The following is a 27,284-nucleotide window of genomic DNA, read 5'->3' as shown; positions in this document are numbered from 1 at the left end:
GTTCACAATTGTGAAATTTTAGAAAATGACTTAAATGTTCAGCAACAGGGGAACATAAGGAAAACTGCAGTTCAGCCATTCAACAGACTATTCCAAAGCCACTGCAAATAGTGTTATGTAACACGTCGGAAAACTTATGATATAATGCTAAGTGAAAAAAGGACAAGTACTAAATTATCTTTCTGCTCAGATTATAAGCATGACAAAAGGAAAAACAGATGCAGAGACCAAACGTCTGAAGAGAAACAAACCCCAAAAAGCTAGCAATGGGTTAATTAGGACAGCTCCAGAGAGCACTGTCCCCATTCAGGAAAGTGCCTGATAATCCACTTGAGAAGCCCAAGGTCATAGGTCCTCAGAGGAATAAGAAGTAAAAGAGATGCCTAAATGGTTCTACACTGGAAATAAACCAAGGCTGGGGTGGCGGACGGGGTCTAGAGTGAAAAAAAGAAGGGCAGGCTGGGGGAGAAAGAGGAAGTGCCTGGTACCACGGTAGCAGGAGGGTCTTAAAGAACAGGGATCACAAATATCCCGTCAATGATCAGGCTTGCTGCACTGTAAACCCCGCCCCCTCTAGTCCCTGACACCTCAGTCTGCTCCTCCCACAAAGGCCCTGTGGGAGTGGTCTCGGGCAGCAGGAGGCAGCACGAGGCAGCACAAGGGACAGGGAAACCATTCATGGTCTAACCCAAAGCAGGAGAAGGCAGAGAGGAGAGCCAGAAATAACCCAGAGAAACCAAGTACACAGAAACTCACAGAAACTGCAGAGGGATACGGCCAGAAATCCAAAGAAAGCACATCTAGGTAACTGGTTACTGGAGGACCCCAGCTGATACCTGAGTTACATCAAACGTGTACACTTCATGCTCTAGGTATGATTTCAAACTGTGCTCCTCTGGCCCCTGCGTATCCTAAAGGAGCCTCAGAGGCGCCACTGGGGATAAAGGCTCCACTCCTTTGGAAAAAATGTGTACCTTTTATATATTTTATATATCTTTTATATATATTCAGTTTCATCTGGAAAAAAAAAGGGAGAGGGGATTTCTGCTGCTAAAAACAAAGATTTAAAAATTTTGAAACCCTGGTTCTATGTGATCTGGTGTCAACAAAGAGTTTTTAGCAGGGAGGTGTCTGATTTGTTCCCTGGGTCCATTCTGGGCGCCTTGCAAACAACCCACTGGAAAAAGGAGAGACCAGAGGATGTCAGCTGAGGTCCAGAGTCTATACCAGGGCTCAGAAAACTATGGCCCCTGTGTCAAATCCACCTACCACCTGTTTTGGTAAATAAAGTTTTATTGGCACATACCCACACTCATGCATTTACGTATTTTCTACAGATGCATTATGCTGCGACAGCACGACTGAGTAACTGCGATGGAGACCATATGCTCTGCAAAGCCTAAGGTACATAGTATCCAGCCTTTTACTGGAAAAGGTCTGTCTGTTCTGGTCTATACTAGTCCTTGAACTTATGAACAGTAAGCCCTACCTAATGCCCAACAGGAGGCAATCAAGACTGCAAACACAGAAGGGGTAAAGGGGAGTTCAGAGGCAGGTGGGGTCATGGGAGGTTGATTCTGCCAACTGAGCCCACAGTTCCGTGCCCAGAGGCAGGACAAGGGGCTGACGGAAAGGGCTGAGGGTCACACTAAAGAGAAACACAGCAGATTTATTGAATTCAAAATCTCCAAACAGGGGGTTAGGTACTCTCGGGCCCCTGTACAATTCAAAGCAAGGTCCTCAAAGTGACACCACCTTAGGAAGAGCTCGAAAGAGACAGCAAGAAATGGACCAGATCTAGACCTGATCCATAACCCCAGTGCTTTCCAGCCTGCCAGATAAGGAATGGCAAGTCATATAACACGTCATCCTTAAAAAATAAAAATGACTTTTCCCCAATCTCCAACACTTTCAACAACCGTAGCTTTCCCCGGTGATAAATGATACTCTGAACAACGGGCCTGGGCCCTCGCAGGATCTCCTCTCATCTGGTAACTATTCAAATGTCACTACACTCTGCTTTAGTACGAAGGCAAGACAGCAAATTGTCGTTCAAAGCAGGAAACTTTGGCTAGGTTTACGACGCTCAGTGAAGCTTGGCTTACCTTGAGAAACGTTGTTTGCCAGGACCGAAGTCTTCTCGGTCTCGCTGTCTTGCTTCTGGTCTCGTGAGAAGGAGGACTTCTCGGACATTTCACAGTCGGACAGCACGTGACAGTCGGACAGTGCGCGGGAGGCTGAGGGCGCAGGAGACTCAGGGAGAATGTGTTGGTAGCTTAAGTTGTCTTCCTCAATCCTTGACCATTGGGATTGAAAGAGAAATCGTTTTCCACACTAAGATCCCAAACCAGGACCATGACTTAAGAACACTTAAGATGACTGGTTCTTTGTGATTTACCCATATTTGCAATGGTGTTCTGGAGGCTTTTTGTTTCCCTAGAGCATTTTTTAGCAAGGATATTCTAAAAACAAACAAAAAAAGGGCTCAGTGGGCTTGATTTGGAGCCAGTGAAGGAGGGGGAGCCACCGTCTGGCTGGTAGTGGAGGGACCCTGAGAGAGGGCATGAGTCAGTGGCAGCTGCTTATCAACTGGCCGCTCTGTACCAGGCATTTTACACAGACTGTCCTCCTTGGTCCTCACAGAATCCCTCTGAGGTAGGGAGGACCGTCCTCATTTAGAGCTGCGGGGACAGAGGCGCATCAGAGCCTTGCCCACAGTCTCACAGCTTGTACGTGGCATAGCCCACATCTGAATCCACGTCTGTCTGGCTCCAAGGCCCCAGGAGAATGGGGGGAGGGGGCCAACCCAAACCCACGAGGTGGACTTACAGGTTTAAAAACCTCAAAACCCTCACGGTCTGCAAGCAGATTCCGGTATCACCATTGAGGCAATCATCTGGTTACTGACCTGTATTTCCCAAGGGCCACCTAAGCCAGGAGGAAGACCACCCTGAACTCTGTGAAGAGCCCACATGAATCCCCATTACAGATAAGCTCCTTAATTTAAGCTCTTTTTTCTCCCACTTTTTCCTATTACTTCTCGTCTCATTATTCATGAGCTCAGACAAGAGCAAAGGACTCCAAAGCTGCAATGCATTCATTAACAGGTAAACAGCAGATGCAACTGCGCTCAGACAGCGTGATGGATGGAATGGCTTGCTGCTGCCTTGCAAAGTGCAGAAGGGGCCGAGGGCACCCATTTAATTAGCATGAGCACTAAGCCTACAGCTGAAAACAGCAGAACAGAAGGAACAGAAACAAACCTGCCAGAAAGGGAAGGGTGACACGTGGCTAAGGAAGGCCAAAAGAGGCTCCCTGCCATTCTCCAAGCAACCACAGTCGGCCTTCAAAATGGCCAATCTGATCATGTCTAGTCCCAGCTTACTATCCTTCAAAGACTCCCCTCTTCCTGTAGAACAGGCTTTGGGTTCTTAATGCAGTATCTGAGGACCAGCCCAAGGCAGCCCTGCCTGCCTCTCTAGCCTCATGTTCCACGCACCAGCCACGCAGCTCAAAGGGGCCGTGTCTCCATCACCTCGAGGGGAGACGCTCTTCCAACAAGCCACGCCCCAGAGCCTCATGCTTCAGATCTCAGCGAAGACTATCTCCACTCGGGGAGGCCCTTACTGCCCTCTCCGCAGCCTGCTGGTGGGACATGACCCACCGTTATTATCAGGACAGAAGTGGAGGGTTGAACTGGGAGGGGTCTTGAGAATACTGCAGTGGGAGAGGAGAGTTTCTTCTAAACTTACAGAAGTCCTGATTAAAATGTCCTCCAGTGAGCTGTGATACCTCCCTGCCTGCTCACTCTAATGATGCTGGTGGCCTTCATGATGCCAGTAAAATCTCGAACTCTGCACCCCAGACTGGTCTTTATTTCCTTACTTTGCCCCCAGGAGTCCAAAGGGTCGCAGCTCCAAAGATGAGGGAAACATCAATAGCACTAACGACAGTCAGAACCTTGAACAAGTCAACAGAGGAGGGCGAGACCTTGACGTTTCCAGGTGGCCACAGAGGCAAGCTAAGAGTGTTTGCAATCCATTTATTCCATGAACATTTTAAAAAATTCCAACCACATGCCAGATAGCTGGGGCTAGAGCAGGTATGCAGATATTAAAGAAGTCTTTGCCCTCAAAAGGCAATGTGGAATAACAATAAGAGCCCAGGTGTTGGAGTATAACAGATTCAAGTTCAAATCCCAGTTCTGCCTCTTAATGGCAAGTATGCAACTCTGACCCTCAGGCTCCTCATCCTAAACTGGGAACAATAATGCTCACCTTGTAGGGTCAGAAATAACAGATGTGAATGCCTAGGGCAGCAGCTGGCACATACCATACCTAATTAATGCTGTCTCCTTACCTCTTTCAAGGAATCCTAGGCACAGAAAGACAAATGCAGAAAATATTATAATACCATGTGGTAAGTGCTGTAGTGTAATTATGTGCCAACTGCTATAGGAAGGATCACTGATGCTGGGATGCAGTGGAGAGATGGGGGTGTCAGGGAGAGCAAGGTCTGTTTCCATGTGAACTGACTCTGAAGAAGGATTTTTAAATTATAAGAGGAAGAAGGCAGAGTGTACTGCTTGTGTCCAGGCATGGTCTGGAGAACAATCAAAAGTAAGATTAAGACTGAAGCATGGGGTATATGATGAAAAGGAAAGATGGGTCAGGCTCAGGAGTCTGGAATTCATCCTGCAAGTATCCAGGAGCCAACAGAAGGAATGTGTCATCTGGGTCAAATCACCCGACAGAAACGCCAAGAGCAACCTAACGCAAATGAATGAAGGCTGCAGGACATACGGCATGAACTTCTGGTTTTGTATGACCATTGTCAGTTTCATAGGTGTTTTTGCTTTATTTACAAGACGCAGGAAACTAATAGAACAGGAGGGAGCAGAACACTCAAAACGCCGGCAGACAAACCTAACCCATAACGTCTTCTTACCAAAATGCCACACACTCACCTCTCTCTCAGTTCTTCCTGGGTGTTCATTTCCACTTCAACTGAATTTCCTGCAAGCAGAGATAACATCAAGAAGGAAAACATTAAAAAAAAAAAAAGTGCTCGCTAATAATTTCTTCCTCATCCATCTGCAGAGGCACCATTCCATTTGTTTAAACACTCTTCATAACAGTCCCGGATATTTAAAGTAGGATTACCAAGAATACCACTCAGACTCTAGACTCCTCCTTTATCACTGCTCTGGCGCTAGTTCCAGGAGGAAGGTGACAGCACTGAATCTAAAAAGCAATCACAAAGGCGCTGCTGGGTGCAGGCTCTTCTTCCTTCTCTAAAACTCTGATACTAACAGAATACAGGCTTGTTATAGGAAACGGGTAACAGAATCAAGAGAAAGAAGATCGCTACCCTCCAGGTACCCACCACAGACGTGTTACTTGGCTTTCCTTCCATTTTTTCTTCCACGCATTTTGACATGGGTGATACTATACTACGACTTAATTTTTCACTTTGGCCTTTATTATGAGCATTTCACTTACCGAATTTGCCTTAGTAACGGCGTGTTTAGTGAGTACATGAATATTCCCTTGGAGGTGGACGTGGACCAGTTTCTGCCAGTTCCCTAGCTGATGTCTAGGCCCTCTCCAATGTTTCACTTTTAAAAAATAAATAAAATAAACATCTTTGTGCATGCAGCCCTATCTACACTGAAACTATCTCCTCCGGAAAGGCTCTCAGAAGTGGGATTCCTAGGACAAGGAGGCTGTGAGTGCAGCTAAAAAAGCTGGTGCCTGCAGCAGGGGGAATGACTAGAAGAAATGACAAAAGAAAACAAAATAAGTGTCTCAGAACGCAGTCGGGGACAATGCTCTGTGCCCCCTGCGTGTCATCATGCGCCGTCTGAAAGGAACACGTGAGCCCAGTTTCAGAGATGAACAACTTTAGTTTAAAAATACTTCAGAACGCTGGAAACTGCAGACTGGGAGGAGCTCTTTGAAGAAATGAACGCGCGGCTAAAGAAAAAAACAAACCTTCTATAGCAGTACTGGAAAAATGAGACTATAATTAAACTGCACCCACATGTACCATTTTCAAAACTACTCATAAAAGGAAAAGTTCTTAAACACCACAGTGCGGAGGAAAAGATCACGGGAAACACGCACATCTGCTTTGTATCTTGTGGTTCCCACCCACAAGCTCCCCAGGCCGGCTGGGTGGCTGCCAGGGCTCCCTCTCCACCCACCGGGCCGGGCCCTGGGCACCAGCACCACGCAGGGCGCACGGGCTCCGGGAATGAGCGCTGAGGGCGGTTCCTCAGTAGCCACCGTCTCCTTCAGACCTCACAACAACCCTACGGGCACAGTGTCCGGATCTCCGTTTGAAGGTAAAGATGTGAAATCCAGGAGGTTGAATGTTCCCACTCTCCCACTCTCCCCACTTCCCACTCTCACCTACTTTACTGCTTCAGTGAAGCAAGGGCAATGGAGACATTCTCACAGCTGCCCCACCACAAATCTGTATCTCCATCCTCTGGTTCCATCCCGACCGAAACTGGTGTGATATCTGGACTCCCCAAGAGGTAGGGAGAGGTTGACAGGCCTCCACCCCACAGTATGCTCTCAAGGGCTCCCCCTCTCTGTCCTCTGCATCCCGCCTCAAGGGGGGAATCTACATCTGATACCCCTGACTGGTCAGATTCCAAGACCCTGACATTCCAAGTCCCACATGAACGGGCATGGATGAGTGTACCTTAGAAGAAGAACTCACTTGGCGTTTTCCTCTCACACCTGCACAGGGCTGCTTACTGATGTTCAGTTAATGATACGATTTTGGCCCTTAGACCCTAAGGATGGGCCGTCTGCCCCAGCCTAGCCTTCCAAAGAGCTCAGGGCTCTACATGTACTAGCCAGGCAAGCAATAACGCGACATCTGCTTCACATTTCCGGTCGTTCTTTAGAGGCACGTGCCTCAGGGACTACAAGTGGCCCAGCACAGGTTCCAAGCGTTCTGGCTCAGCTAACCGCAAACTCATCTTAAAACCAGCAAAAAGACTCTCCTCGATTCCTAACAAAGTCCACGACCACAGAAGGAGGCCATGACCTGGATGCCACCAGCAACCCTGGGCTCCCCTTCTTCAAACCAGAGATGCTTTGGGGAGCTTGTAATGACTCAACAATTGTACTCCACTTGTTTCGCTTCCACCACAGAGTTCTTTAAAACCAAGTGACAAAGTGTTATTGTGGGAGTCATAGGGAGATCGTCGGTACAACTGATGCATTGAATTTCTTGGTGGAATCTGCCTTCACACAGGTGACAGGGTACCATCTGTCAGGCTATTCCAGAAGCTTAGGAAGCACGTCATGGAAACACTCTCCCATCTCTCAGGCAAATCTTACTGCTACACCTAAAAAGCTGTGGAGTATGTGGCAGTGGCGGGGGGGGGGGGGGTTCATCTTTCCAAATAAAAAGACATCTAGTTACCCGACACATAGCTGAACAAGAACGAGAATCACGATGCAGGACGGGCTTGTAACTGATGGACCCGCCTTCAGTCCCCTCCCCTCACTGACCCCTCTGTACTCGGCCACCACGTAAGAAGCCTCTTTTGAAATGGTACCCCCTAGGTCAAAACCCATCAATCGTACAAAATTAAGTTCAAATATCAGAGCCTGGCATCTCCTACATGACCCAACTGTTTCTTCCTTTCCAACTCACTGGTAATTCATATTAAATATTTACAGGCCTCCTCCCGGGTGCCTGTGCCCGACACTGAGGATACAGAGATGAATGAAGGGCCTGCCCCCAGTGAGTTGACAGCTGAGTGGGGACAGTGGACCCAAAAGACAACTACATGACAGCGCTGTGACAGAGGCAGCATCGGATGTTGGGGGAGGACCCACAGAGGAGACAAGCACGATCCAGCCTGGACCACCAGAGAACTTACAGGAGGTGACAACTGATCTAGATCTTTCAGGCAGGAAAGAACTGCTTTATAAAGGTAAGAAGAAGCTAAGGTGCTGTGTGGAGGGCAGATTCCACAGATACTCAGGAGAGAAAGTCCTCCATTCTATCAGACAGCCTGGCTCACATAGCTAACCAGAGCTTGCACACCCCATTACCACTCCTAAGATACCCTTTCCCACCAGCTGTGAATCCTCCCAGTGTGGAAGACTGAGCTCCAATATCCTTTCCTCCTGGAAGCCTCTCTTCGGAGTCCACAGTGCCCCCCCCCCTCCAAGCTCAACTATGTGGGCCAGACAGAGGCAGAGCACATTTCATCCAAGGGCACCCCAGAGCCAGGTCCATACCACATAAAACTCCCAGCAGCATCATCAAATCCTGACCAGGCACTACTTGTCTGGTCCCTTCCCAGGCTGGGAGGCCAGGACAAGACCAGGCCCCCACCTTCCAGGAGCTTACGCTCTGAAGAAATAAAATATGCCCACAAGAAATCATTGCTGTCACCTCCTGAGCTCCCACTACTGGCCAGGCAGGACACCAGACGCTTTAATAATCTCATTTAATCCTCACTAATAACTCTGCCAGACAGGTGCTATTACCTCACAGAGGAAATCTGACCCTTAACCACAAAGCTAGGATTTGAACTCAGGCCTGTCTGGTTCAAAAGATTCTGTTCTCTCCACCCCAGCACATGGCCCCCATCACAAGGCCAGACGTGATGCCATATGCGAGCTACAACCAACCCGGCAACAAAGAAAATGAATAGGTTTGCTTTTACTTGAAGTGAACAAAGGAAGCTTCCTGGAGGACGGGCAGAATTTCTAGAAGTGGAGAGGGAGTAAAAGCCTTTTAGAAAAGGACTTATTTGAACAAAGTCCCAGAAGTGGGGAAATGCAAAGCCAGGCCCACAGAAATGGTTGACAAGGACACCCAATTTGACAGGAGTGTGAGGGGCATGACCTCATGGGGGTCAGGTCTGGCTGTGAAAACAAGCTGCCTGGGCTCAAATCCAGACTCGGCCACTTCCTGTGTGACCTTGAGCAAGTAAATTAACCTCTCTGTTCCTCATTATTAAATGAGGATATTAAATAGTAGGCTGAGAACAATGCCTGGCATACAGTAAGACCAGCCCTCCTCATTGGTTCTCCTTCATAATCATCATTATCATTCCGAGGTTAGAGGGCTGGAAAAGGCAGACCGTGGAAGCCCTTGAAAGAAATGGATGCTTCGGTCCAGAAGAGAGTGGATATATGTATATGTATAACTGATTCACTTTGCTGTACACCTGAAACTACTACAGCATTGTAAAGCAACTATACTCCAATAAAAATTAATTTAAAAAAAAGAAATGGATGTTTCGGGTTCATCCCTGTGGCAAAGGAGCACCAAGGGAAGGGATCCCAGCACTGTCTTCTACTCATGTGGCTAAACCCTGACACACACGGTGAGCTCGCTGAGGACAGGGACTACCTCACCACCTCCTTCCTCGGCACTCACTCAAAAATACCTGAAGACAAAAACACAGCCTTCCTGATTCATGCTACTGCTCTCAGGAGGTACCACGGACAAGGATATGGCGGAAAACCTGGGACTGCAACACCAGTCCTTGATCTATTTGGGGTCTCAACCCGCCTTGAGAATCTAAAATTTATAGACTGTCACCCCAGAAAAACACCCACACTCACAAAATCTTGCAGGGCTCCAGACCCCTAGTGAACTCCCTAGCCTATGGAGCGAGGCAAGAATCCCAGCTCTAATCCTTACCAGCATTAAGAAAGCGCACTACCATCCTACTTCTTGGGTTCTACCAATTAAATATCATTAAAGAAATAGCAAGGATATGCACAAAGATTCCAATCCACTGTCCTTTATCATCGCCCCAAACTGGAAACGACCTAAATATCCATCTAATGGGGAATGATTAATTATGGTACGTTCATACAAAAGAATGCTCCGCAGCCACTAAAACCTACAACGTAGATTAACATTTATTATCTATAATTGAACAAAGGGAGAGGTTGCAAATCGTCCTACTTCCACCAAAAATACACATACGTATGAAAAAGGTCTGGAAAGTATACACTCCAAGGTGTTCATGTTTTGCTGCATAAATGATAAAATTACGGGAGTATTCGCTTATCTGCTATCCCACAATAGACATGTACCGCTTTGTATTAATTTAAAAAAAAAAAAAAGGGCTACATTTAAATTTTTTAAGAACTCATGCTACGCAACTACCTCAAATATAAAATTACTTTATGGTAAGCTCATTTCATAATTCAGGAGCCAGACTCTTCAGATGGCATCCCAGAAAGACCCACCTTTGTTACATTTTATTCTCTAAGAAAAAGAACTGCTGTAGTGAGGTTCCTGAGACTTTTATGCCTTTTGTAGAAGAGAATTAAGTTCTGTGTTTGTGTTGTCTGCTAAGCCCAAAATGCTTCTGCTTCCAGAACCCATAGGAAACAAGAAGTGAGATCTCCTTGGGCTTGTCAAGGTAAATAACTAAAAAATAAATCAAGGGGAGGCGGGTGGATGAGGGAGGGAGGGAGGGCATCTGGTGCCAGAGGCAGTCTCTCTCAGCCTCCCACTCCCAGGTTGAGGGCCTGTAGGAAGAAAAGAGACAGATGGAAAATGCCTCGGGCCAGGAAGACACAGCTCTCTCTTGAGGACCCACTTATCCCTCCAATAATAAAATGGAAACTAGCTTACTTGGAAAACCTTAGCCAGAAAAAAAGTGGATTTCATAAAGCTGGAAAAAGTCAAGTGCTCCTGTGTCAGAGGTCCCGGGAGCTGGTACTAGAAAATCAGCCTGCGACGCGCCTAAGCGGTGGGGCCCTTTTTAAAAATGGAGGAAAAACATTCCCTGGGCCCAGAAGGCCAAACTACCTCCACATTCTATCTTGGCATCACACTGAACACACGTGGACCCTCGTGACCCATCTGTGTGGATGTATGAAGGCACAAAGACTGAAATCAAATCCAGGTTCTGCCATGTCAGTTGTGACTTCGAGCAACTGACCTCCCTCTGTTAAGGCCAAGTTCCTCACATAAATCAAGCTGTTCTGAGGATGAAGCCCCCAGGCTCACAAGTACAGATGCGAGTAAGCACTCAGGACTCCAGGGCCGTGCAACGAGCCACGCACTCTGCCAAGGCCTCACATCCATGATTTAACTTGACCCTCATGACTCACAAAGGAAAGCCTTTGATTCTGAGCAGAGAGCGGTCATGACCTGACTTACACTTTGTAAAGGCCACTCTGACTACAGTGAAAACGGACCGCTGTGGGACAAGGGTGGAAGCACAGAGGCCAGAGGAGAGGACCGCAAGCACCCAGGCGAGGTGACGGCAGCCAGCTGCAGCCGTGGCGGCAGGGAGGGGGAAACCTGCTCAGATCTGGAACCAGCGCTGAAGGCAGGGCTTCAAAGGGGCAGCCAGTGGGGTGGGCGGGAGTACTGACTCTGAATGGTGTCCTCTTAGGAGCCAAGGGAGGACGAGATTCCCCAAGGAAGAAGGAGCAACCGCATCCACTCTCAGAGGGTTGGGAAAGATTGTCAGTAATGTGTGTATGTGTGTGTATATATGTATGTGTGTGTCTATCTAGAGAGAAAAAGAGAATGAGAGGGCAAACATGGCAAAACGGATGAAGCTGGATGAAGATATAAGGGAGATCTTTGTTGAGATCTCAAAAAAAATGCAAATTATTATTTTTTAATTGTAATGCGATAACATCTATTCAAGTACCTAGCACGTAGCAAAGGTTTTCTTTCATCCTATCTCTGACCACCTCTGACCCTTGAATATGTTGTTAACCAAGGAAAGTTTGGGTTTTCTTGTTTGCTTGTTTTGTTTGTTGCTGCCAACATTTAAAATCCACGAGTCTTTACCTGCCAAACCCCGGTTTCCATATTCTCTTGAAAATTTGGAGGAACTGGCAACCACGTGGCCACGCCTCACCAGCCTGGCCCCTGAGGCCCCTCCACTGGACCCCAGGTTTGGAACACCGCGGACTGCCAACCACGCGGAAGTGGCCACCAGGAGAAAGCAGCGGCCAGTGGGGCTCTGCCATCACCTCACCAGGGCAGAGGGGCGGAAGGTGAGGCCAAGGAGTCCGTTCCTCCTGGGCCCCTCCAAGAAGTCCTGGATCAAGTCCTGATGAGTCTTAAGATCCGCAGTCCCCGCCCCACTTACCCTTGAGAAACAGCTTTTCCAACTGCTTCAGCAGCACCGCGCACTGATTCAGCTGCTCCTGGAAACCCTCGGCCACGCGGCAATCCACGTCGCTGGCCTGCAGCAGCTCCTCAAAGGCCTTGATCATGGCGTTCATGTGCCGACGATAAACGACACAGATGACGTGGCTGTCCTTAATCTGCTGTCGTTGAAGGGAGAGCTCCCTGGCTTGGGCCTGAACTAACGAATCATATCTGATAAAAGGAGGGAAAAGAAAATGCTTGGACCGTTTTAGAATTGAATTTCCATGACTTTAACACTAATTGGAGAAATGACAGAGCACAGTTTTGAAAAGCCTGCAGCTAAGCAAGTATCTATACTTTTAGAAAAATTGCAACTGTCCAAGGTCACTCCTCCTTCGATTTCAAAACAGCCAACAAATGCTGGAACAAAGGCTGTTCTGCAATATTTTTAACCTTACGAAGCCCCCAATTAAAGTACAGATTGGCAAGGACTCGGGAGAACAATTAGTTTCCACTCACTCTTCAAAAATACTACTCCAAATTGTAGAAATGAGTGCTCCAAGGGTCAGGGGACCCAGCACAAATTCTCACGAAGGACAGAAAAGAAACTGTAAGGCAGGAAAACAAAAACGGGACTCTCTCCTCTCACATTAAAGGTCAGAGGATAATCATAATCCTAACTACCATTTACGGAGGGTCTATGACCTGTCAGCCACTGAATTAAGTGTTTTTTTATAAGTTATGTTCCTCTCAATCTCGCAACAACTGTATGAACACCCCGTTTACAGGAGAGGAAACTGACTCTTGGAGATGGCAGGTTGGTTAAACAGTGAAGACTTCTCACTCAAACACAGCTCTGCCTTCAAAGCCCAACTCTGTTATTCGCAGTGAGGGGGATGGACCTAGAGTCTGTCACACAGAGTAAGTCAGAAAGAGAAAAACAAATACCGTATGCCAACACACATATATGGAATCCGAAAAGAAAAAAAAAAAATGGTTCTGACGAACCTAGGGGCAGGACAGGAATAAGGACGCAGATGTAGAGAATGGACTTGAGGACACAGGGAGGGGCAAGGGTAAGCTGGGACGAAGTGAGAGAGTGGCATGGACTTATATACACTACCAAATGTAAAATAGATAGCTAGTGGGAAGCAGCCGCATAGCACAGGGAGATCAGCTCGGTGCTTTGTGACCACCCAGAGGGGTGGGATAGGGAGGGTGGGAGGGAGATGCAAGAGGGAGGGGATATGGGGATATATGTGTGCGTATAGCTGATTCACTTTGTTATACAGCAGCAACTAACACAACACTGTAAAGCAATCATACTCCAATAAAGGTGTTAAAAAAAAAAAAAAAAGCCCAACTCTGTCCATACAACATCCGTCTTTCCCTATGTGAGCCCACAAGTATTAGTCGGCACTGAGAAAAACGCAAGTTCAGGAAAGCGTGGCTCTGTCTTCCTTACCAACTGTGGGCGCAGGAAGCTGGCCACAGAGTGGCTTGCCAGAGACCCTGACCCTTCCGTTCGCCGTGATCCCCGTTCCCTGCAATGATGACTGGCGACCACCTTCAACCCCACGTAAGCTCAGAGAGATCACGTGACAGCAGCACTGCAGGTGGGGCCGGTTTAATGGACGGGAAAGAGCCCGAGCATCAGCACGGGGTACCGTGGGCTGGACCAGCTGGCTCTGCGAACCCCTCCAGGCCACCTTCTGAGTCACGGCAGCCTCTCTGGGGCCCCACTGCCTCACCTACAAACACACGGTTTAAGAACACCTCGTTCTCGGGTGACTGTGAGGATTAAGTAAGAAAAGTGCCTGACCAGGGGTCTGACCCAACTGCCTTTCACTAAATACCAGCTGCCTTCAACCACACTGTCTGGGAAGTCTTGAAACATGCACTCTGGCTCCTGACAATTCAGAACAATGTGTTTGTCTCAAATTAGTGACGAATGAAGGTCAGCTTTACAAATGATCCCATGTTTGTCGAATCTTGTGAAGCAAAACTGTATATATCTATGCCCGTAAAACGTATCTTCGTGACCTGAAGATTCTTCTCTTTCAACACAGGCTTATTTCTCTAAGATGACCTTGAAGGGTAAAGATGTAGTCCCTGCCTAGGACATCAGTTTCAGCACCGCCCTCTCCCCCCCGAACCCCTCCACCTCACCACCCCCACCCCCCGCCAGCACAGTAAAAGCCATTAACAGGGTCAGGGGTAAACACTGCCATTCGGCAAACTTACTATAACTCACCACGTGACTGGTATAAAACCTTTACCCCGAGTCCCCAGCCTGAGGAGGGCAAAACCTGCTTGGCCAATTTCAGAAGACACAGACTAGTATGTGCACAGCCACTGTTCCTTGTGGCCTCACATGTCACTTCCCCGCAGGCGTAGCTACCTTAACGGTGCCTTCAAGCCTTCCCCAGCACACACCGGACCCCCATCACAGGGCAGCATTCCCTTTTAGCTCAGGGGCGCCGGCCTAGTGGCAAGTTGGGGAACTGCAGGCTTAAACGTGGGAGAAGACAGGTGGGACGTACCTTGAGGGTGAGAGATCTCTGAACTTATTCTGCAGGTTATGGATTTCACCGAAAAGTTCCAGGTTCAAATTCTGCTCCTGCTGCAGTTCATATTCCTGGTCCACCAGCTGCAGCCGGAGGCTCTCCAGCGCCCTGCCGTCAATCGTCTCTGGGGCCAGCGGGTGGAGGAGTTTCATGTGTTTCACGTAACGTACTTGGTGCAAACTTGAAAAGGTCATTTCTTCTTCGTCGGTACTGCCCTTGGACTTGTTCAAGCCGTCCTGGGCCCCTTCTCTCCCACACAAAACTGTGATGATGGCCTCACTGAACTGGGAGTGCTTTTGAAGCTGCAATATGAAGTTCCGGTAGACCTCGAGCTCGGTTTCCAAGTCACAGATTTTCCGTTTTAAGGTTTCTTTATCATTTGAGGTATCGCTGTTCTCCAGCTGATCGGTCTCAACCACACTGACTTTAGCGGAAAACTGACTCTTAGGACTCAAGTATGTAGCTACGGAAGTGGGGCCTGGAAAATCTTCAGAAGGATTCTCTTCGCATGGTGGAAAGATGGCAAGGTCATCAGGCTGGTAAATTTCGGCGTCTGAAAATCAAAACACATTTATGTCGGTGTCTCCATCTCCACTGCTGAAATCCATCCCCTCGGTCCTTCCTCACAGCCACCGCCAAGCAGAAACCACTGCAGGAGCCTCCCACCAAGCCCGCCTGGCTCTTGGCCTTCCCTCTTCCCTCTCAATCCATCCTCTTCCTCAGAGCGACTGTTCTAAAAAGTGAATTCGACCACGATAACCACCACCTAAAACTCATCCATATCCCCACTATCTTGAGGATTAAATCGAAACTTCTTCTCACAGCATCTGAGACCCTGCTTGATCTACTTCCAGGCAACCTGTTCAGGAACATCCCCTGGCACCACCTATGGAGAGTCCCTACTAAATTAACCATAAGTCCCTGCACACACCAGGCTGCTCGTGCCTCCATGCTTTTGCATGTGCTGTTCCCGCTACCTGGAATACGCTTGGCTCCCTACTTAACTCCTCCTCAGTGAACTCCTCCTCATCCTTCAACACCTAGATCTGATTTTCTCTCCTCTGCAAGCCCATCTTCAAGCTATGCAAAACAGTCACTCCCCTCTGTGCTTCCACAGCACCTTATACATAACACCCGAGACAGAGGTACCACGTGCTCGGTGCTAGCATATGATTGACAGTTGGCTTATTCATTTATTTACACAGCACTTAGTTACTTGGGTTCCTCTCTCCCTCACTGGACTGCAAGTTCCTTCCCAGCAGGGACTGGCCTTTCATCTTCACATTCTCAGTGCCTCGTTCAGTACCCAGCCCAGACCTGGTGTAAATGAAGGGCTGAAGAAATACTGGGGAATGAGTGAAGGAACATCAAAAACCAGTAATTCTAAAATCCACAGCAGATGAGAGTCGTCCTCTCATTTCCACATCGACAAGTTTCCGGAGATGCCGTGATGTCCCCGGTAGCAAGCTGTTTCACTGACTCACAATCCTACCAGGAAATATCTCCTTACAGCTAGTTTAAATCCCCAGGTATATGGCCGAACTCCTGTGGGAGGCGGAATGGTACTGCAGAAAGAATACGCAGCTTTGAAGCCAAAGAGGAGAGGGCGCATACCCAGCTTTGCTGCTTGCTGGCTGCACAGCGTTAGGCAAGTAACTCACTGCCCAGAGCCTCAGTTTCCCCAAAGAGATGTCTTATGTGCTTGTTGTGAGGTTTCAAGGTCAGGCCTGAGTCTAGAGCTTCTGTCCTTAACCACATACCACAATGCCTGCTGTCCAGGGAAAGCTCAGCTCAATACAAGGAGTGGTTTGAATACCTAAGAGGCAGCAGAATATACTAGAAAAACCCATCTCTGAAATCCAACGGATCTGGTTTCAAACTGTGGCTCTGCCACTTACTAGCTGCGTGACCTTAGGCAAGTGACTTAGCCTCTCTGAGCACCAGTAGCTTCATTTGCAAAATGGAGAGAATATCAATTACTGCGAAGGCTAAGGCTTCTGTTTTGTTTTCAGGATCAAATGGGACAATACCCGCGAAAAAGCTAACAGTGTCTGGTACACAGCAGCGAAGGAGACCAACTAATACCAATATCCTTTGCTTCCCTGAAAGTGTTCAAAGATGGAAGAGGACGCCTATCACAGGAGGCTCACAAACAAAGGCTTGTGGACTTGGGGAAACACTGCCAGGGCAGCAATGTGGGTTGGATGAGATGACCTAGGAGACCTCTCAGAAGGAGAGGCACATACAAATCCTTGTCAGACTGTATATTCCAATTTCTGGGTTCTGCGGCTGCTCCTCGTGGCTTTAAGCCCATTCTTGTCTCTCTGCTCATGATGCAAATACCATAAAATAAACATTTTTATTTTAGAAAGCTGCTGCTACATGACCTCAAGGAAGCACTCCTGATAGAGCATTTTTAGTGCACAAAATTTGTTAGAAACACTCATCTCTTGAGGTCCTTTAGGGTGGAGACCATGTCATTCACCTGTTTCTCCAGTGTCTGGCATGGGGCCTGGAGCAGCGAAGGTACTCAGTAAGTCCTGCTGGCTGAACGAGTGTAAGAGATACAGAGGGAGAAATCTCAACAAGGCTTTTTTCCAGGGAATCACACTCCAAGATAAGGAAATATCTTTGTTATAACAACCTCACGATAATGGAATTTCATGGCAAGAAGTGATTTCACTCATGGGAATAAAGATCAGTTCTGACGACTTTCGCTAAGTAATCATGAGGCAAAGACAAATGTAAGCCCTGTACATGTGTCCTTTTGTGACACAGACTGTTTAGACACACACACGCGCGCGCACACACACACACACACACCCTCATCATGACTGGGAGGTGTCATCCTCACATCCACACTTAGACCTCCACTTTAAACTCTGCTCCTTACAACACACTCAGACACTTGACACTCATAATTTTGACTTGAGAAGGTGTGAGAGGGTGTGAGAGATGGAGGATTATAAGCCGTAGTGTACAGAGTGAACCTGCAGGTGTATCAAGGCGTCAGGACACATAACTAACTATGTGCTGGGACCTGGCCCAGGCACCCAGCACTTCAGCTATGCTGTCCATTTAATCATCACAACAACCCTGTGAGGCGTCACTCATAACCCCATTTTACAGAAGAGGAAATTGAGGTTTAGAGATAAGAACTTGCCCAAGGTTCAGGGCAAGTAAGCAGCAGAGCCCCCTGTCCAAGCCTGGTGGTCCATCCGTCTGAATACTGCCTCCTGATATATCCCTCCTGCAACTGGGGTCCCCATCTCAGGGGGGCATAACAAGGAAAGACAGTCCTCAACCCTCGATGTGAAGGCCAGTAATGACTGTGGCACCCCCTTCATCCATTTATCAAGTTTCTGTCCAGGAGCTACTGAGGAAGAGCCAGCAGTGAAGTCATCACAGGCAGTACCAGCCTCGTGGAGGGCAGTCACTGAGCAAAGACACTACGAGACCAAAACGTGGCGGGCTGATGGGAATGTTCAGGAAGGCCTTCCCTGGAAAGTGACGTTTAAGCAGAGACCAGGAGGATGAGGCATCAGCTGGGCAACAGTTAAAGGGAGGAAATTCAGGCGGAGGCAAGCACAATAAGAAAAAGGAAAAGAGGTCACTCATGATGGGGATTTGAGAGGAAAGGGGAAACTGCCAATCAGTCAAGAAGCCTTTAGTAACCAACTAATCATGAACAAGAAATCAAAAGATGTCCCCAGGCCCATTTATTTACATTATAGGAAACAGTGCAGTTCTGGACCTTCCTACAGTTCAGCTAAAGGGCACTTGATTATCTGGGAGAGTGGCTTTCTCCTCAAAGCCCAGAACACGCGGAAGCCTGTGACCACGTATTCAGCGCACTGACTGCAGGCCTTGGGAAGCATACGCCACTGGGAACAGGGCCCACGGCTCAGTATTTCCCCAGAGACTGGATTTCCCCATGACAAATTTAGGATCCTGAAGACAATGATTTCTTACAGAGTGAATCAGGGCCACCTTAATGGTGATTTCTTTTTTTTTTTTTAATTAAGGGGGAAAAAAGAATCTAAGGTAAAAGAAAAAATGTAAGCATCTGTTCGTGGTTGAATGGGATCATGAATACTGTTATTATTCTCTGTGCTTATTTGTATGCCTGCGATACTTCACAATTCTAAGAAGGATACAGCTTGCCTGGGGCCTCGCTCACGTCTCTGTACCTTTCCCACTGACCCACCTGACAAACCCCCAAACCAGGTGTCAGCTCAGGCTTGCCCCTCGTCCACCCCACCCCTGGGCGGCGGGAGGCCAACGTGCACACCTCACACCAGCCAGCACTGCAGGAACGCTGAGGACGGCTGGCTGAGGGCGAGGCCCCTGAGGGCAGGCACTGAGTCCTCTGAGGCTGAACCACCAGAGCCCAGGCCGCTGCCTGGTAGAAAAGTGCCAGACAAATGGACTGCAAGCTCCGACACCCTACTACACCCTGACTCTCAAAACCCTCAGCCTCCTCAAGTGTCACATGGGAACAGTGATGACGCCCTAGGATGGCTGTTGCAGGGCTTAGTAATAATTTTTGTAATAAAACACCCCAAATGGTGCCCGGCACAAAGTAGCTGTTCAATAGGCATAGGGGGTGAATTCTGACCGGTCTCGCAGCTGGCCTGTTGATCCTCGTCCCTTTCCTTGTCTCTCCAGACACAGGGCGTGGCTTTGGGTCCTTCTCGCTCTCCCGGGCTGTCCCGGTAGGCTGCTCCCACGAAGGGCTGGGCTACAGGCATCCACGAAGAGAAAGAAAACCAGATAAAACCATAGGCTTGAAACTTAGCCAAGCAACTAAGAAGAACACAAAGATACAACAGGGAAAATAAAAACACTGGGGAGGCAAAATGCAATTCATAAGATAAAATTGATCTATCGAGCTGCCATAACAGGACATAAAAAGCATAAATACACTGCAGCTTGTCTGAAACGGTTGAAGTCCAGGCTCTTGAAAAACCATGAGTGAGAAAATGAATTCTATAGACTCATGCCCGCTTTTCCCAAGAAGAGGGGCCTCAGGGGCCTTCCAGGCAGCTGCAGAAGTAGCCCCTGGCTGAGGCACCCCAGGGTCTCAGCAAGAAATCAAAACATTGTTAAGCGCAAATGGCAAGCCCTGGGCAAGGTGCCAGGGCCTCTGTGCGGCTCAGCCACCTTTGCCGCGGTCCCTGTCCTGCTCACACAGCACTGTCCCCGCCCCAGGAGACAGGGAGCCCTCAGAAGGCAGAGACTGCATCTTCTTCCCCTCTCTCTCCCCTACACCCTGTGCGTGAGGCCAGGAACACAGCAGGCGCTCGGGGAATATTCACTGCATGAGTGAACAGGTGCCTGGATGGGTAGATGGATGGATGAAGGACGCTGGGAAAGGAAGGAGGGAGGGAAGAGCAATCTTACCAAAGCCCAACTTATCTTAAAACCTCAACTGTGGTAAACCCAAAAGAGAACCTAAGATTAAACAGAAAATACCTCTGGCTACGTGGCTCAATGTAAAATCCATACGCACGGTATCATGTACTAGGCTCCCAGAAACAGTAGGGGAAAAGTAAAGGCTCTGAAATCAGGCAGGCTGGTTCCGATCCGGGTTGGGATGTCAGCAACAGTGTGACCGTAGCCAAGTCCCTTTATCTCTGAAACTGCTGCCTCAACGATCAGATGGGAATAATTAGCATCCTTGCCTCAGAGGACTGTTAGGAGGATTCAACAAGATCATGTACGTAAAGTGGACAGCGGGGCTCAGTAAGTAACGGGCACTCGTTTTATTTTACTACCACGGGCAGGCCGAGGCCCCCAGTCACCTCCCAGGCCTGAACCGCTCTGAAAACCCCCCGCTCGGACGCAGTCGTCCACCTCGGTCTCCAACCCTTCCTCAGCAAACACTGCTTCTCCTGCGACCTCCCCAGGAGTGGACGTTTCTTCCCCTTGTACTACGGGCCTGGAAATGTGTGAGCACCTTCGCTCTTCACTGACACTTCCAGAACATTCTCTCTCTTCCCTAAGAACTCCGGCTTTGCAGCTCATGCCGTGAGACTACACCACTGACAACACCCGCCTTCCTGCAGACGCCCACCGTCCCGATTCATGGAATCCCTCGAGATTCATGGCCACTGTGGCCCCCGACTGCCCTGCTCCTCTCCACCCCTCTATGGCAAACCCCCCCGCACGAGTTGCCTATTCTTGTTGTATCCAATTTCTCTCCTCCATTCTCTCTGGAACCCACGCCAGTAGCCCTGCCCGCTCCATGGAAACAGTGCCCTTCAAGGTCCCCAAAGGACTCCCCCAACGTTAAATCCCAAGGCCAAACCCCAGTCCTTGACTTACTTGTCTCACTAGCATATCCGACACAGCTAATCTGCTCTCCACTCGGCTGCAGGAGGCCATGCTCCCTGGGCCGCCCACCCCACTGGCTGCTCCTTCTCAGGCCCAGGCTCGGTTCCCAGACCTACCTCCTTTGTCTCCAAGCCTCAGAGCTTCAAATACCAGCAACACGCTGAGCTGGCCCAGACCTCTCCTGCAACAGGCATCTCGAGAGTTCCAAACCAGACCCCTGAGGCCCCCCGAGCCTGGCTCTCCTCAATCCTTCCATCTCAGGGTATGACATCTCCATCTTTCCCATGGTTCACATTAAAAGTGATCCTTTAAAGCAGAGGCCAGCCTACTTTTCTTCAAAAGCCAAATAACAAATATTTGAGACTGCAAGCCCCAGGGTCTCCATCACAACTACTCAACCCTGCATCACAGCGCAAAGGCCGTCACAGACAACGCGCAAATGAACGCAGGGGGCCGTGCGCCCATAAAACTTTACAAAAACCCACAGCGAGCCTGGCACACAGGTCACAGTTTGCCAATCCCTGCGTTAAAGCATAAGTCAGATCACCGGACTCCGCTGCTCAAAACCCTCTGGCCGTTTCCAATCTTACCTGGAGTAAAAGACGAAGTCCTAGACTGGCCTATGAGGGCCTAGTGGGTCTACCACCTCCCTGACCCCTTCTCCTCCTGGTTCCGCCCGAATATCGCCTCATCGGGGAGGCGCTCTCTACGACTCCACGTACCTTAGCAAACCTGACCCCCGCTCCACATTACCCGTGTCCTTCACCGGCTTTATCTCCCTCCACAGCACCGATCATTTCACACACGATACATCTGCTCACGGCTTACTGTCTTCCTCCCCCTGTGATATACAAGCTGGACACAGACTCGGTCTCTTTTGTTCACTATCTCCCCAGTGCCTGGCACACAGGAGGACCTGACACATCCTTTCCGAATAAATACATAAAAGATCACTGTTGCCGTTCTTGTTATTGTGTGCTGCTGTCATTCGCTTGGAGCAGAAGTTCAAAATCAGGAGTCAACAGAAGTGCTCCTGTGGATTCACGAGCGCGCTAAAGATAATGTACGGTGCTACACGCGTGAGAAGGCCCTCAGCTTTCCTCAGACTCTCAAAGGGGCAACATCGCTTAAGCACCACTGTCTCAGGCTAGAGGATCCCACTGATGTGCTCCCTCCAAGTCTAGGAGTCTTACCCTGATACTCTGTAACCCCAAGGCTCTCTACTTGGGGAGCTCCCAGGAGAGCAAAGACAGCAGATTCCAAGTGAGTAGGGAGGCAGGTCACTTCTAGAAGCCATAAGGGCAGTAGGGTTTGGAATGAGCCCCAAAGGACCCGAACAACTGCGGCCTGGCCATCCAGAGAACCCTGCAAAGAGGACTGAGGCCTCCACAGACGGACCCCCAGACAACTGCAAGTGAAGGGGGCGGTGACCTCACAAGGCCTGGGAGCACGACCAGTCGCCCTCTGCCCCCTCTGGAATAAAATGAAAGCAACAAATGAGCTTTCCTTATCGTGTTCCCTCGATTGTATATTTGTCAAGAGTCAAGATTAGTCACTGCAATTCATGAAATTTAGACTCAAACGTATTGCAATTCCAAACAACGCGGCTGACATTTCTGGCCATCCTGTCAGGCCGTTCATCTTCTCGCAGAGGATACGGTTTCCTTGGTGCTTACCTTTCAGGAGCGCTTTGTCTGGCGCTGGCCTCCCCTCCATCACTGCTTCAGCCAGAATTAACTTCTGGTGACGTGGCTTGTTGCGAATTTTAAACTCCTTCAGCTCCCCCTGCTGCTGGGCCACCACCTCCTGGGGGGCAGGGAGCCGGCACACACTCCCTAGTGAGCGCGATGGTTTTATCAGGATGGGCAAGCGGGACTTCTTCACGTCCTGAAAGTACACCCAGGGAGACGATGAATACACTTCCTCGGGTCGCACAGTCAACACGCTCGTGCCAACCTTATAAAACAGGACTCAAAGTGCCTGTCCAGATAACGGCACCTCCGTTTATCCCCCAGCCTGCAGATCTGTGTCTTGGCAGGTCCCTCCTCTGACTGACAAGTGCCAAGCTGTTCCTCCTCGACACCCTCTTAAGCCCGGCCGTGTCTCCCTGAACGTTCCAGATGCTCCCTATACAGCAGTCCTTTTCCCCACACAACCTTCTGGGAAACGTTGTCTAGCTCCATATCTATTTCCTCACTTCCCACCCTTTCCTAAGCCTAAGTCAATCTGCCTCTCACCCCGCTAGGCCACCAGAACCACCCCTTACTAAGGTTTTCGGGGGCCACTAGGTGCCTAGTCCCATGGCTATTTCTCAGGCCCAGAACTCTGAACCTTCCCAACCTACACATTTCTGACGGCCCACCAGCCCTCCCAAGTCAACTGAAAGCTGGGCTCTTTCATTCTATCACCCCAGGCCTGCATCCCACAGCTACAGCACTCCAACGACCTCTGTCTCGGTGAATCAGACCACCCTCCGCTTGCTGCACAGACCAAAACTGGGAGCCATTTTAAAAATTCCCTGAGGGAACTTGCACAAGCCTCTTAGATAGCCTCATCCACCAGAAGGCAGACAGCAGATGCAAGAAGAACTACAATCCTGCAGCCTGTAGAACAAAAACCACATTCACAGAAAGATAGACAAGATGAAAAGGCAGAGGGCTATGTATTAGATGAAGGAACAAGATAAAACCCCAGAAAAACAACTAAATGAAGTGGAGATAGGCAACCTTCCAGAAAAAGAATTCAGAATAATGATAGTGAAGATGATCCAGGACCTCGGAAAAAGAATGGAGGCAAAGATGGAGAAGATGCAAGAAATGTTTAACAAAGACCTAGAAGAATTAAAGAACAAACAAACAGAGATGAACAATACAATAACTGAAATGAAAACTACACTAGAAGGAATCAACAGCAGAATAACTGAGGCAGAAAAACGGATAAGTGACCTGGAAGACAGAATGGTGGAATTCACTGCTGCGGAACAGAATAAAGAAAAAAGAATGAAAAGAAATGAAGACAGCTTAAGAGACCTCTGGGACAACATTAAACGCAACAACATTCGCATTATAGGGGTCCCAGAAGGAGAAGAGAGAGAGAAAGGACCCGAGAAAATACTTGAAGAGATTATAGTCGAAAACTTCCCTAACATGGGAAAGGAAATAGCCACCCAAGTTCAGGAAGCGCAGCAAGTCCCATACAGGATAAACCCAAGGAGAAACACGCTGAGACAAATAGTAATGAAATTGGCAAAAATTAAAGACAAAGAAAAATTACTGAAAGCAGCAAGGGAAAAACAATAAATAACATACAAGGGAACTCCCATAATGTTAACAGCTGATTTCTCAGCAGAAACTCTACAAGCCAGAAGGGAGTGGCATGATATACTTAAAGTGATGAAAGGGAAGAACCTACAACCAAGATTACTCTACCCAGCAAGGATCTCATTCAGATTCGATGGAGAAATCAAAAGCTTTACAGACAACCAAAAGCTAAGAGAATTCAGCACCACCAAACCAGCTCTACAACAAATGCTAAAGGAACTTCTCTAAGTGGGAAACACAAGAGAAGAAAAGGACCTATAAAAACAAACCCAAAACAATTAAGAAAACGGTCACAGGAACATACATATCGATACTTACCTTAAACGTGAATGGATTAAATGCTCCAACCAAAAGACACAGGCTTGCTGAATGGATACAAAAACAAGACCCATCTATATGCTGTCTACAAGAGACTCACTTCAGACCTAGGAACACATACAGACTGAAAGTGAGGGGATGGAAAAAGATATTCCATGCAAATGGAAATCAAAAGAAAGCTGGAGTAACAATACTCATATCAGATAAAATAGACTTTAAAATAAAGAATGTTACAAGAGACAAGGAAGGACACTACATAATGATCAAGGGATCAATCCAAGAAGAAGATATAACAATTATAAATATATATGCACCCAACATAGGAGCACCTCAATACGTAAGGCAACTGCTAACAGCTATAAAAGAGGAAATCGACAGTAACACAGTAATAGTGGGGGACTCTAACACCTCACTTACACCAATGGACAGATCATCCAAAATGAAAATAAATAAGGAAACAGAAGCTTTAAATGACACAATAGACCAGATAGATTTAATTGATATTTATAGGACATTCCATCCAGAAAGAGCAGATTACACTTTCTTCTCAAGTGCGCACGGAACATTCTCCAGGATAGATCACATCTTGGGTCACAAATCAAGCCACAGTAAATTTAAGAAAATTGAAATCATATTGAGCATCTTTTCTGACCACAACGCTAGGAGATTAGAAATGAATTACAGGGAAAAAAACGTAAAAAACACAAACACACGGAGGCTAAACAATACGTTACTAAATAACCAAGAGATCACCGAAGAAATCAAAGAGGAAATCAAAAAATACCTAGAGACAAATGACAATGAAAACACGACGATCCAAAACCTATGGGATGCAGCAAAAGCAGTTCTAAGAGGGAAGTTTATAGCTATACAAGCCTACCTAAAGAAACAAGAAAAATCTCAAGTAAACAATCTAACCTTACACCTAAAGCAACTAAAGAAAGAAGAACAAACAAAACCCAAAGTTGGCAGAAGGAAAGAAATCATAAAGAGCAGAGCGGAAATAAATGAAATAGAAACAAAGAAAACAATAGCAAAGATCAATAAAACTAAAAGCTGGTTCTTTGAGAAGATAAACAAAATTGATAAGCCATTAGCCAGACCCATCAAGAAAAAGAGGGAGAGGACTCAAATCAATAAAATTAGAAATGAAAAAGGAGAAGTTACAACAGACACCGCAGAAATACAAAGCATCCTAAGAGTCTACTACAAGCAACTCTGCCAATAAAATGGACAACCTGGAAGAAATGGACAAATTCTTAGAAAGGTATAACCTTCCAAGACTGAACCAGGAAGAAATAGAAAATATGAACAGACCAATCACAAGTAATGAAATTGAAACTGTGATTAAAAATCTTCCAACAAACAAAAGTCTAGGACCAGATGGCTTCACAGGTGAATTCTTTCAAACATTTAGAGAAGAGCTAACACCCATCCTTCTCAAACTCTTCCAAAAATTGCAGAGGAAGGAACACTCCCAAACTCATTCTATGAGGCCACCATCACCCTGATACCAAAACCAGACAAAGATACTACGAAAAAAGAAAATTACAGACAATATCACTGATGAATATAGATGCAAAAATCCTCAAAAAAATACTAGCAAACAGAATCCAACAACACATTAAAAGGATCATACACCATGATCAAGTGGGACTTATCCCAGGAATGCAAGGATTCTTCAATGTACGTAAATCAATCAATGTGATAAACCATATTAACAAATTGAAGGAGAAAAACCATATGATCATCTCAATAGATGCAGAAAAAGCTTTTGACAAAATTCAACACCCATTTATGATAAAAACTCTCCAGAAAGTGGGCATAGAGGGAACCTACCTCAACATAATAAAGGCCATATATGACAAACCCACAGCAAACATCATTCTCAATGGTGAAAAACTGAAAGCATTTCCTCTAAGATCAGGAACAAGACAAGGCTGTCCACTCTCACCACTATTATTCAACATAGTTTTGGAAGTCCTAGCCACGGCAATCAGAGAAGAAAAAGAAATAAAAGGAATACAAGTTGGAAAAGAAGAAGTAAAACTGTCACTGTTTGCAGATGACATGATAGTATACACAGAGAATCCTAAAGATGCCACCAGAAAACTACTAGAGCTAATCAATGAATTTGGTAAAGTTGCAGGATACAAAATTAATGCACAGAAATCTCTTGCATTCCTATACACTAATGATGAAAAATCTGAAAGAGAAATTAAGGAAACTCCCCCATTTACCACTGCAACAAAAAGACTAAAATACCTAGGAATAAACCTACCTAGGGAGACAAAAGACCTGTATGCAGAAAACTATAAGACACTGATGAAAGAAATTAAAGATGATACCAACAGATGGAGAGATATACCATGTTCTTGGATTGGAAGAATCAATTTGTGAAAATGACTATACTACCCAAAGCAATCTACAGATTCAATGCAATCCCTATCAAATTACCAATGGCATTTTTTACAGAACTAGAACAAAAAATCTTAAAATTTGTTTGGAGACACAAAAGACCCCGAATAGCCAAAGCAGTCTTGAGGGAAAAAAACAGAGCTGGAGGAATCAGACTCCCTGAGCTCAGACTATACTACAAAGCTACAGTAATCAAGACAATATGGTA

The 27,284-nt window shown here is 47.4% G+C and overlaps 1 protein-coding gene across 6 annotated transcripts in view; it reads right to left on the bottom strand.

The window, feature by feature from the left end:
• The window catches only part of CDK5RAP2 (CDK5 regulatory subunit associated protein 2), a 184,434-nt gene that overhangs the window by 28,600 nt on the left and 128,550 nt on the right, over positions 1-27,284 (bottom strand). For 5 of the 6 annotated variants that reach the window (XM_061200019.1, XM_061200023.1, XM_061200021.1 and 2 more), the window contains 6 exons: positions 22,697-22,907; positions 19,303-19,425; positions 14,661-15,237; positions 12,116-12,348; positions 4,967-5,015; positions 2,106-2,296 (listed from right to left, as the gene is read on the bottom strand). In XM_061200019.1, the coding sequence (XP_061056002.1) occupies positions 2,106-2,296; positions 4,967-5,015; positions 12,116-12,348; positions 14,661-15,237; positions 19,303-19,425; positions 22,697-22,907 (1,384 nt within the window). The remainder of the gene's footprint in view (positions 1-2,105; positions 2,297-4,966; positions 5,016-12,115; positions 12,349-14,660; positions 15,238-19,302; positions 19,426-22,696; positions 22,908-27,284) is intronic. The other variant, XM_061200022.1, reaches the window with a different exon arrangement.

Source organism: Eubalaena glacialis, chromosome 9 (genome assembly GCF_028564815.1).
Source record: "Eubalaena glacialis isolate mEubGla1 chromosome 9, mEubGla1.1.hap2.+ XY, whole genome shotgun sequence".
Taxonomy (NCBI): Eukaryota; Metazoa; Chordata; class Mammalia; order Artiodactyla; family Balaenidae; genus Eubalaena; species Eubalaena glacialis.
This window is presented reverse-complemented; position numbering and strand designations above follow the sequence as displayed.